The sequence below is a fragment of the Gossypium hirsutum genome, chromosome A13, assembly GCF_007990345.1.
Source record: "Gossypium hirsutum isolate 1008001.06 chromosome A13, Gossypium_hirsutum_v2.1, whole genome shotgun sequence".
Taxonomy (NCBI): domain Eukaryota; kingdom Viridiplantae; phylum Streptophyta; class Magnoliopsida; order Malvales; family Malvaceae; genus Gossypium; species Gossypium hirsutum.
In genome coordinates this window covers 2,190,084-2,202,800 of record NC_053436.1, presented here as the reverse complement: position 1 = coordinate 2,202,800, position 12,717 = coordinate 2,190,084, and the positions used below count along the sequence as shown (strand labels likewise).

General features: G+C 32.3%; 1 protein-coding gene, 1 non-coding gene and 1 pseudogene across 2 annotated transcripts; 1 reads left to right on the top strand and 2 right to left on the bottom strand.

Moving 5' to 3' along the window:
- Positions 1-211: 211 nt before the first annotated feature.
- On the bottom strand, positions 212-4,230 carry LOC107929623 (telomere repeat-binding protein 3-like; annotated as a pseudogene).
- Positions 4,231-8,423: 4,193 nt separating this feature from the next.
- Positions 8,424-10,090, bottom strand: LOC107929621 (probable transcription factor At1g11510). Its single transcript, XM_016861115.2, has one exon. It carries the CDS (start codon positions 9,800-9,802, stop codon positions 8,699-8,701), a length of 1,104 nt encoding a protein of 367 aa, XP_016716604.1. The 5' UTR covers positions 9,803-10,090; the 3' UTR covers positions 8,424-8,698.
- A 1,724-nt stretch (positions 10,091-11,814) lies between these two features.
- TRNAE-UUC (transfer RNA glutamic acid (anticodon UUC)) lies at positions 11,815-11,886 on the top strand. The gene has a single exon. It is a non-coding gene; the product is annotated as a tRNA-Glu (tRNA).
- The last annotated feature ends 831 nt before the right edge of the window (positions 11,887-12,717 follow it).

The following is a 12,717-nucleotide window of genomic DNA, read 5'->3' as shown; positions in this document are numbered from 1 at the left end:
TGAATATGAAATGTATATCAACAGAACGGAAGAAAAATTATACTCAAATTTTAATTTAAGGGTGACACAAAAATCTTTAATACAGACATAAATATGAAATAAATATTTTAAAGTTTTTCTATGCATTCAAAAGATTTTACACTAAAAACAGGTAAATGGAAAATAAAAATAAAAATATAGCAATAAAGCTGCACAATGATTCCAGAAAAACTTAAAAAGAACTGAAATATTCTATTTTTTTTTTTATTTCTATTTTCTCACTTCAATGATATGAATTACAAATTGAAAATGAAATGAATTTAAGGACCATGTTTTATCCAATCATTTACATAAATGCCAATGGCTCCATGATTTGTAAGCTGGAAAAGAATCAAAGTTGAGTGTGAAAATATTACATAAAACCTGAATCAATTTGTACATGTTCTTTCTTTTTTCCCCTGTTCTTTGTCATTTGTTATTTTACCCTTTTCTTCTTGTTTTACATCGTAATGGTCGGAATGGCGACCACAACTCCGTCTCTGTAAGCTTGGGAGTCGGTAATTCTCAAAGTTCCAGGATGATGCTTACCTTGTTGTTTGGCTTGATGCTGAGACCAGTCAGCATGAGCAGCCATGACCCGATCCAATAGTTCTTCGGGTACCGGTTCCCCCCGTCTTTGCTGCGGCGAAATTTTTGCTGTGTGAACCAATGTTTTCCATTTATCCTGGTGACAACAGTGACATAGTTTAGTAACAGCCAATGTGACTACTTCTGACAAGATATACCAGTTGTGTAAAACACATTAAGAGAAGAGATTAGTGAATCGATATAGCAACTTATTATCTCCCAGCTCATTTTTTACTTTCCGAATGATGCCCCCGGAATCTGCCATATTGGTTACCATTCATGGTGATTCCTGTTCATCATCGATTTCCTCTTCATAACAAGCCAAATAGTTAAAAGGGAAAAGGCTTTTACCTTCAGATCCACATAAGTTCGATGGTCAGCATTCTCAAAAGCTCGCAATTTAACATCCCGCCACCTGCAGATGCCGGAAGAAGAATGATTTCAAATTCTTGATATCATTTTAAGCTGCATCCTCTTCAATGAGCCAATCGAAACAAGAGAAACAATTGCTTTTATACCTTCCGGTTCCGAGCTCCTCAACGGCCTGTACCAATGCTTCTACTTCTGACACGGAAAATGGCCTCCTGGTTCTACGCTGTGCAAGCTCAGATTTCCGAATTTTCTGGTTGACAGGGACAACAGCTAGTGCCTCGACATTCATCGCTGGAACTGGAACCAGAGCTCTAGACTCTGACAGATTTTGATCGGTTAGCATGTCAGTTTGGGACGAAACGTGTTCATAATTACTATCCACAGGTTTTGCTGAATTGGTCAGTAAAGGTGGGTCAGGTGTGGCAGCTGGAATCCCCGTATCTAAGGCTGGTGTGACTACTAAAGAGCTGGAAAAAAAGCACTAATTAATCGAAGATACAAGTAACTCATAATGTATACACACGAAACAATGAGATTTAAACCAACAAAGATGTATCACAACCTATCATGGAACAAAAAAAAAAAAAACACCTTGTTAAATTTTGAGGGGCAGAGCCACGCGGCAACTGTAGAGGGGGTTCTTCGGAGAATATAGGTCGAGGACCTATCACGGGACCAGGCTCCAAAGTGAAACCCAGAGCATCCAAATTATCTTCAGATGAAATACCGGTTTGTAATAGAGTTCGACTGTCATCTCTCACTTTCTTCTCTTGAAGGAGTACCCCAACATGGATTCTACCTCCAAGTAAGGCAGTCACTGCCTCCATTACAGTCCTCTACTCACATTTAAGTATCACTAATATTAGAAGTTTTGCATTAATTAAATGAAAAATATAATAACACAGCATTTCAATACCTTCAATGAACCAACAGTTGCAGTTTCCGGCACCTCGATATAAAGTTCTGGTATCCTAAAGGACTTAATGCTGAGTTTCACTGTACAAAAAAACAAAGCATGAGTAAGACATTCCACAAAACCTCGAGTAATTTGCAACAACACATAAAAAATGTTCATACCATGAGAATCATCAGACTTATGGGATGCTTGATGACCTGTAAGCAAGGAGGCTATCTCACATGCTACACAGCAGAACAAAATAGTTTAGTGAGAACAGTTGACATCTCAATCTTGAAACCTATAAATTATAAGATAATTGCAGTAGGAAAGCACCTCCATGCGACATTGCCACCGAGCGGCACTTATTTTTGTTCGTAACTTTCTCAGGTGAATTAGAAACATTTTCATTACCGATCCCCCCATCAGAAGTTACTATTGAGCTACAGTCAAAGAACTTCCTCCTTTTATAAAGTGTGTCATATTGACATTTGTCATAGTTATAGTATGTCTTCTGCTTGCGATGTAGAGCCTTTATTCCTCCATCTAGAAATATAAAGAAACACAAAATCACCAAGAGGATAATTCATGAACATCAATGTAAGACTTAAATGAACTACAGTTACAAACGGCAAATATACAAAGAAGCATGCTATGAACTCTAAAACCATTCGAAACACTTACCAGCTTGAGAATCTTCAAAATCCTTCAACTTTGGAGCGGCTTTCCAGTATTTGGATGTTAGAAACTTCCTTCTTCTTCAGTCTTCGATAAGTGTTGCAGGCCTAGAAACCTTAAACCTGTTGCTAAGTTTATTAAACCTAGAAAATTTTTCATCATCATCTCTACTACCTAACTTAATATCATTCCTATGCCTTGAAAAAGAAGCATTAGGAACAGAATCACTATGCGATGGCAATTTGACATCTCTATCAGAATTAATGGGTGAAGGAAATGTCATAGACAATTCTAATGGATCCATTGTGAGGCAATTATTAGCCTCTACCTCTCGTTTAACACCATTCTCACTGATATCATCACACAAATCCCCAAAATCAGGGGAGCAACCATCTAAATTACCAGTAAAGCTCCCATATCCTACATTGCATTTCCGAATTGTATACATTAAATCATCATTAATTTTCTCTGAGCAAGCAGGAGGCGCCTTTGTCAAAGTAGGTTCCAGAATAGCATTGTTTTCAGAATGTTTAGGTTCCTTCGAATTGTCACTGTTTTCAGTGGTCCAATCAGAGGTAACAACACTCGCATCACAGCTTACATGCTCGACGCATTCAGTTTTCAACGGTTTATCATCGTATTGAGTTTCCAGTTCAACATCTTTGACTACAGAAACATGATCATGTCCTGCAGATGCATTGCTAGAAGCAAAGCTTTCACCCTCCTCCAGTAGCTTCCCAGCTAAAGAAGCTAACAATTCAAATGCGCATATTCGACTATCTTCAACCACCCTCTTAGTCCGGTCCCTCTTCTGAAACCCCAGAAAAAAAAACCCATCATTTTATTAATCAAGCTGGAACAAAATTCAACATGATCAAAGCTAGCAGAAAATCAAAAGAAAATCCTTAAATGATACAAAAAAGGCATACCCGAATCGATCGAGGGGCTCGACGTACATTCGAGACACTAAAGGCATTAAATCCATAATCTAACCTCTTCTTAAACACCATATCTCAGGCATGTATGACAATCCAACTCATCAATCAGAAAGATAATTTAATCTCTCCAGATTCAAATTCTCTGTATGTAAGCCAATCCAAAAATGAAAAACAGAGCATATATCAGCACAATTACAAAGATAATCGCAAAAACCTTATCATTAGTTTACAGAAAGGAATCAAATTATTTGTCTTTGTCAATGAATAATCAGATCAGCAGATCTAGAAGAGGAGAAGAAAAACATAAACCCCAGAAAACAAAATTAAAGAAAACTGAAATCAAATTGCCAGAGTTTAAAAATAAAATTAAACGAATGAACCAATCAGTTCAGATATCAAAACCCAAAAGAGTACACAAGAGAAGATCATAGTTGCGTTAACTTTGATTAAAAAAAATCAAAATTCCGTTAAAATTAATTTACTAAAGTAGCATTAAATTGCTTGAAAAACTCTCCAAGTCAATCGAGAACTTGAATCATTAAACACACAACAAAATCCCATAGAGTTCGAAATTGACCTCGAGTTTTAAATCCAAAGACAAAACCCAGAACAGATCTCGATCCAAAAGCAGTTGAAATCGAAATTCACTTGTGAAAAACACAATTTGCTTCATCATTTGGCATAATTCAATGGAATAAAAGAACTCACTCCCACGAAAAAAGGAAGAAACCAAGAATTCAAGTAAAAATAAAAACCAATAGCTCACCTTTTAAATTGAAATGATGTCCAGTTTCTTAAATCTCAATATACATATATACAGAAAAGAATTTTTTTTTTAAAAAAATGAAAATTTTCCTGAGAAAAGTCCTTGAAAAAATAATTGAGAAACATAGATAAGGGATTTCAAAAAATCCCAAACTTAATTCTATTGAAATTCATTGAAACAAGATCCATTTTTTTTTTAAGATTTAAGTGGTTTCGGATGGTGAAGAAATTTTCAGACAAAAACCCCTTAAAGAAAACCCACCAAGAAAATAAATAAATAGAAGACAAAGTGCTTAAACCCATATAACTTTGACCACAAAACCGGATCGACCGGTGAATTAGAGATGGTTTACCGGCAATAGAAGGTAACTAAAGCCCCTCCCCTTCGTTCTAGTTGTGAGCGGTTCTTAATTCCTCTTTGAATCTAAAAATCAGATAGCACTTCCACGTGGACCAATCATGATTTTAGAAAAAGAAAAGTTTATGATATTTATTTTTCATTAATAAAAATTGAAATAATGTTTTAAGACCCATATTTTCCGTTAGATGTTAATATTGTAAGAAGTAATTTGTATGGAATATTTTAAGGGTAAATTTTTAAAATAGTCACTTTTGTTTGTCTCAAATTATATTTTAGTCGTTTACGTAATTGCGTTGTAATGTTTTAGTCACTGAGCCATTAATTGTTGTTAACGGTGTAACCGTAAGCTGACATGGCACGATAAATAATCATTTCAAACAAAAATTTTAGATTAATTTTTATAATTGGTCCCCACATTTTTTCGTTTTGAGCACTTTAATTTTTTTCTTTTATGTTCTTTTTTTAACTTTTCTTTTTTTTTCTTTATTTTCCATCTATTTTTTTCTATGTTTCCCATTTGTTAAAACTAGTCATTATTGTCGAAACCATTTTCTTATTTGAAAAAAAACAGGAATCGACTTTTAGACAACATGTGGAGCCGCCACCAATCTCTTGGTTTAGGTATGATTGGGCCACCTACTAAAACGTTTTGTTCCATTAAAAACAATTTTGGTTCACGTAAAATCAAAAAAAAAAGAGGGTTCAGGAGTCGGTTACGCATAAGGAAGGGTTAGTATCCTCATTACGCTCAAAAATTGGTACCAAATTGATTCGATGCTATCCTTATATCAAAGATTTTACAAAAGATCTTTCAAAGATGGTTCTTTAAAATGTGTGAATAGTTCAAGTTAACCGTCAAAATTCTCTCGTTTCAAAGATATGCAGCATCATACCCAGCACGATTGGATACGATTCTTTATACCTTCAAAAATATGATTGATTTTTAACTTTCAAAAACTCGTACTCTAAAATTTATAAAAGGATATCCAAATATTTAGTTCACCGAAAAATCATACCCAGCACGGTAGGGTACGATTTCCCGAATTCCTAAATATTGGATATTGCCTTATTTCTGAATTTTTGAATAGTAAGGAGAATTGAAAATTAGCTCCAAACACATTTATTTGTTTTAAAATAGATGGAATACTTAATGCATTGTAATGAAACATTTGTATAGAAAAGGATTAATAAACATGAAATAATATGCACACATATAGTACAATAAACCACAATTAATAAATCTAACAATTATGTGCAACTATTCTAAGTAAAATGTAACCAAATTCTTAATCATGGATGGAGAATAATTAATATAATGAATAAAACAATGACTAAATGATATACATCAACAATAAATATGGCACAATATAAATGATCCACAAACATGTACAAAATAAAATGTAAATTTGAAGTCAATATGGTATAAGACATTTTCAAAGTAATGATGAATTAATGAACACATAATATATATATATAATATATAAATTGACAAATTTGCTTAAAAACTAAGGATATATATTTATTGAAATAGATATTATAGAATAAAAGTTTGAATCAAATTATATGCAAAATATTTTAAACACAAATTCATTTTAAAAATTGACAATATACATAATAACTTAAATAATATATAAAATATGAAAGAATAATAACATACGTGATAAGATATAGTACACATAATTGATTCACAAAACATGCATATATAAAAATAGATTTAGAAATAATTATTTTTAAAAAGAACATGCACTTAATAATGCATTTAAGATTAAACTAATTTTATTATAAATTATATATATAATAGACTTGAAAACATACTTATATGTACAAAGAAGACTATAGGCATATAATATATGGATTTAGTAATGTATATGGATTGAATTTATGTACTAATGTTTACGTATATGTATAATAATTTAAATAATGTATAAAACATGTGATTTTCTTTTAAACAACAAATATATATATATATAAATATGTGAATAAATTCAAAAACGGTTATATGTATGTTAATATAATGTTAATAATATTCATAGAATAAAGCTAATTTTGTTATATATGTATAATAATGTATAAAAACATTTACATAAAATAATATACAGCATGTGAAAACGCAATTACCCAAATTACAATAAATAAGTAAGCAAATAATGCAAATGATACAATTAATACAAATAAATAAACATGAATTAAAAAAAAACATAAAATGAATCTAAAAAACCTAATTGAAATCAAATTAAAATAAAAAGGATAATTTACAAATAAAATAAAACTGCTGATAATAAAATGAGGACCAATGTGCGATGCGCGAAAATATATGGGGACTATAATTGAAAATATCCACCGAGTCCAAAACGCAGCACTGTATCATGGACTAAAGTGAAAACATGCACGAATTAAAGAGCCAAATTAAAAAACAAGGCAAAACAAATTAGGCGTAATTGAGTACTCGCGCGGAAGGAAGGATCTAGCGCGTACTTTCCCGATTCAAACACAAGGGCGCGGATCCGACTTGCTTATCAGGCCAACGCACGGATCTTTATCCCTTTAAACGGCACCATTTTGTTTGGTTATTAAAATCACAGAAAAATGAATGGCTATCTGCCATTTTTGCAAGCCACAAACTGAATACCCCTTGCTAGGGTTTCGGCGCAGCCTAAGGGAGATGATGGAGCGCCGTCGCACCACTATAGATCTCGGTGGTCGATCATCCGAAAGAGAAGGAAAAAACTAAAACATTTAGAAAAGAAATCAAATCTGAAAATTAGAGGAAGAAACTCTCTAATCACCTTTGAATTTTTTGGTTGCTTCTTTATTCAATATGCATGTATATTGCTAGAAAAAAAAAAGATCCCTTTACACTTGATTTCATTTCGTTTTATAGCCGAAAAAAAAATACAAATTTTATTGCTGTCTTTCGCTGTAATTTACTGTCAACTGCTGCTTGTGGTTGTTTGCTGTTGCAGGTGTGCATGGCGTGGAGGAGTTATTTGTAGGCGTGGAGCGTGGCGCGTGGCGCGCGTGGAAGAATCGGTTGGAGACTGCGGCGGCTGAAGCTTCTAGTAACCTAGGGTTTTTGCCAAAAAATTAATTAGTGTTTTGGGCCTGGGGTAATGGGTTAGGACTGGGCTTTATTTAAAGGACTTTGGACTATTAATAAATTTGGGCCCTTATTTGTAAATGGACTTAAGACAATTAATTTATTATTTTTGTTTTATTTTTGGTTCTGATTTTTTATAGGGCTGGACAAAATGAGCCAGTTACAATTATATTTTTGTTTCTTTAACAATTTAATTTTTTCAAGTGAGACGAGTTTGTGCACTAATTTTAGCAAAGGAAAAACATAGAAAAACTACGATAACAGAGGACAAACTTACATGTTAACCCTTTTTATTTAGATAAAATTGTTAAAACTTAAAATTAAAATTTGAATATATAAGCTCTTTAGTATCTTAAATTTCAATACCATGTGATGTAACAAATTATCAATTTTGATTTAAATTTATCTTATATTTTTTTATTTAAAATTTAAAATAATTAGCAAATTTAACATTTAAATTTATCGTCTAAATTTTAAAACAAATTGAATGGTAATGGAACAAAAATGATGGGAATTAAGACTGATGGTGGGGAGATTTTAGCCAAATAGCAGCAGATTTTTGAACATGTTCAGTCGCTGATATGCACAACGAAGTGCACCCATTTTGGAACATCAAAAGATGACCAATAGCAGCTTGACTTACAAGTGAGGAAATACCTAATTTAGCAGGAATTATTGGTAAATGGCAGCAAAATAGCAATACTTGGGAGGTGAAGCAAGTACCAGCAAACTGATTAAGGAGGACAAATTAAGAGAAATAGAAAAACTTGCTAATATCCCTTTAACATCGGGGCACTAATTTAAGAGATATGGCAGCAGCAGCAGCAGTTTATGGAGCAAAGTAAGCACCGAATCAAGGCCAATTGAGGCTTGCTGCAGACCAACAAACAAATGAGACAGAAATAAAAAGGATTAAGCAATTAATATAACAAAATATGCTTAACAGAGATAGAACTCCATAAGTTACTCTCTATGCATAATAACCACTATTTCTCTTCAGACTTGTAATATTTCAGCAACAACTTGGCTTGCTCAGCAACAAATTCAGTTCGCCTCGCATACGCTTCCAGCTGCGCGACTTGCAATTTCATCCATTTTGCCTCCAAAGCCGCCTTCTTTTCACCATCAACTATATCCAACCCCACCTTTACAACTGCCTCTTCTAAGTCAGAGAGACTAAATTTCTTATCAAGGAAACTACTGGAACTCTTAGACACTACTGGCACCGCATCGTCTATTTTCTTATCGGATGAAGAAAGCAAGTCAGCTTTCACTGCGATCTCTGCCTTGTTATTCCCCTTGGCTTTCCCATTCGACTTAGCAGTTGAAGACGCAACTTTTCCACTAATCCCTTCTTTGCCCCAAATCTGTTTCGACAACTCAAAAGCATTTTGTTCATGGGGTTTAGAGAAAGTTGGATCCTCACCCTTGTTATTTTTACCAGCATTGTTTTTGAATTTTTTCTTTAATCTTCTAATCTTATCCATCAACTGTACTTTGCTAACATCAGTATGAATCGATTTCTTAACAAATTCATAGAACTCATTCATATCAGCGCAAGGGTCATCCCCTTTTTTAGCAGAATAATCCAACATACCTTTCAACAAAGCAATCTCATCATCTTCACTGAACAACCGCTGGAACAGCAGCTTCTTTGCATCTTCACCAGTCTTTTTCACCCCCTCCACAACAGGTGCAGTAGCCATCCCTTCTTCCCCAACCTTCTTCTTGGGTCGCTTCGCTTCTTTGGCATCCAACTCCGACTCCCCAGGCCGTTTAGATGAAGAAGCCAAGGGCTTATTACATCTGGGTTTCGTCGCAATAGCAATCTGTGCAGCGGTGTCGGATTCGGAATCAGAACCGGATTCATCAGATTCCTCTTTAACAATGGCAGGCGTAGCGGTTTCAAGCTTTCTGGGTGATGGGCTCTTCTGGCTTAATGGAGTAGACTGGGTTTTGGGGTCATCCTCATCTTCTTCCTCAGTTGAAGACCCTTCGTCTACTTCCCCAGAAGAAGTCACCTCTTCATCTTCTTCAGAGGAAGAAGCGGCTGGTGGGACTTCAATAGGGTTTGAACGCTTTGGTGCCATCGAGAAAGAGAGATGAGGGATGCTACTAGTTTGTTTGATGGTTTTATAGGGAAAGAGGTAATGGGAAATCAATTAGTTTTTGAATGTTAGTGATGGACTGATTTAAGAAGTCTGTGCCTGTAACTTAGATGGGCTGTTATGTTTACATAAACGAAGCGTCAACCCTAAATGTGGTAAGTGAAGAGTTCTTTCCCCTAACGGAGCATTGGCAGTTGGAAATCAAAGGAACATCTCTCACTTTTTTCACTAATGGATTGTAATCTAATTAATAAAATTCTTTAGTTTAAATAATCAACCCACGATTAAAATCGAGTATAAGCATATCGAGAATAATATCAATAGTTTAATATCTAAGTTGATTATCAGAAAATGATACTTCAAATATTTCTCTCAATAAAAAGTCACATTCTCGTTCAACAACAATTACAAGTAATCTATAAGTATTCGCTTTTACCAAGGAGGAATTTCGTTTAATATATAAATTGGCCCTTAAACTTAACATTATTTGTTCTTTTAAGGCTTAATATATAGGTTGATTCTTGAACTTAACAACTTTTATCATTTTGAGCCCTAACCTTTTGTTTTGGATCATATTAGACCTTAAGGTTGGCATCTGTTACACAGATTGGTCCTTACACTAACACAATTTGTTTTTGAAGAATTTGTTGATATAGACAAGTATGGGGCAACATGTAGAAAAATAAAGGAACGACGTGTGGATTCAATTTTAATTATTCTTAAAATTTTAAAAAGAAAAAATATTTTAATATTTTAAAAGATGTAATATATTATAAAAATTCAAATCAAACTGAATGAGAAAAAAAAACTATGCTTAAAGAAATAGTTCTAATAAAATAATAAATAAACCATTTCAATATATACATGGGCTAATTCTTTTATCCTACTACTATTATTATTATTATTATTATTATTATTATTAGATAGGATCATACAAAAAATTAAATTTATGGAAATATTTCATAAAATAAAAAAAATTTATAGAAGTGTAATTTTATATTAGAGTAAGTGACGCATTTCTTAGATATAATAAATATAAGTATAGTTTTAATTTTAGGAAAAAAATTATTAAACTTTATAGTATTTTATTTAAAATAATAATAAGTTTTCACAACTATATATATTTGATAGTTATGAAATTAATAAATTATATAGTATATTGTAATCACTCTGTTATAACTATTTAAATTAATTAAAAAATGACACAAAAATATTAGGGATACTCATAATTTATGTATTAGCTTTCATTTTAACAACTTCGAATGATTTATCAACTTAATAATTTAAAATGATTTTTAAAATAGTCTTATTGATAATTGTGATATTAATTTAATTATTTATTTCACTTTATAAATGATTAAGTGAATCTGGAGCATGTATTTTAATTGTCGTGAAGGAAATAAAAAATTGCAATATTAGATATATTGGGGGCTAGAAGAAGGAGAGATTGTGTTTTTTTTCCAAAGCTTAGAATTGGTAAAAAACAGTCAAACCGAGCCTAACCGAACCTCAATTATCGATTTCAAATATTTCTGTTTTTATTCTACATGTTTTTTATTTTGGTTTTAGAAGTGAAAAATTGAACGAAACAGTTCAATTCAATTTTTATCAAAAATCAAACTGAACCGAATACACCTTTAAGGAAACCTCGTTAATAACACTTAAAAAAACAAATAATTAAAATCAACATAGTGTAACTCAAATCTAAAGTGAGGTTGGAACATAGCAAGATAAGATCTCCAATCCTAGGCTAAGTTCTGTTAAATGTTAATCACAATCTCCATTATTAAGGGCTTGCCTCGTTATACCACTTTCAACTATGGATAAATTTAATCGAGAAACAAATACAAATAAAATAGAGTTTTTAGATATGATAATTAAGGTAATATGCATTGATTGATATATATACGATAGAGATTAGTGTTGTAGATTGGATCCGTACTCAATTTCTGTAATGTTTTAAATAATTAGTTATTATAATCTCTAAGCATCAATCCATTGTCGTCCAGTGGTTAGGATATCTGGCTTTCACCCAGGAGACCCGGGTTCAATTCCCGGCAATGGAAAATTTTCAAATTTTTTATGGTTGTCCTTTCCTCTTACTGGCACGTGGCACACACCCACCAGCTTTTTTTTCTTTTCCATTTTATAAATTGGTTAATTTTCAACTTTAGTCCTTCTAATATGCTTAAATTTGAGATTTAATTCTTATACTTTAATTTCAATTTTAGTCCTAATATGCTTAAATTTGATATTTAATCCTTACACTTAAATTTCTAGCATCATTTGGTCTCTATATTTTTATAATTTTATTAATTAATTCAAATAGTTAATATCGTTAACTTTTCAATTAAATGTGGTTACATATAATTTGAAAACGAAGTTTTAAAATCATAAGGTAGAGAGATTTTAAATTCTTGAAAATGAAAGTTAGAGGACTAAATTTCAAATGTACGAAATGTAGAGACTTAGCGTCATGGTTGTTTGAACCTAATTGGATCGGTTGGTTGGATCGAGAACTTGTCAAGATATCGATCCGAAAAGAGACATCAAAATAATTGACCTAAAATCGATACAGATCGATTGAACCAAGCAAAAAAAATCAATTGAATCGCTTTTTATTTTTATGTTTTTTAATGATTCATTTAATCAGGCAGTATAAATCAATGATCTAATTCTGAAAACTTTGCTTAGAATATATTTAATCTTCAACTTTTACTTTATAATTTCACATTAACAAATAGTCAACCCAGCATGAAGTTTGGGTGAACCATATTAATTCATACTCAAATATGGAAAAAAAATTGATGGGACACTAATATTTATCTAATATATATATTTAAAAAAATTAAATGCTGGTATATATCATTAAATACTTATTTAAAATATGAACAAAT

Bases quoted from the DNA above. Each gene is read 5' to 3' on its own strand.
- LOC107929621 (XM_016861115.2), bottom strand. From the start codon at position 9,802: ATGGCACCAAAGCGTTCAAACCCTATTGAAGTCCCACCAGCCGCTTCT.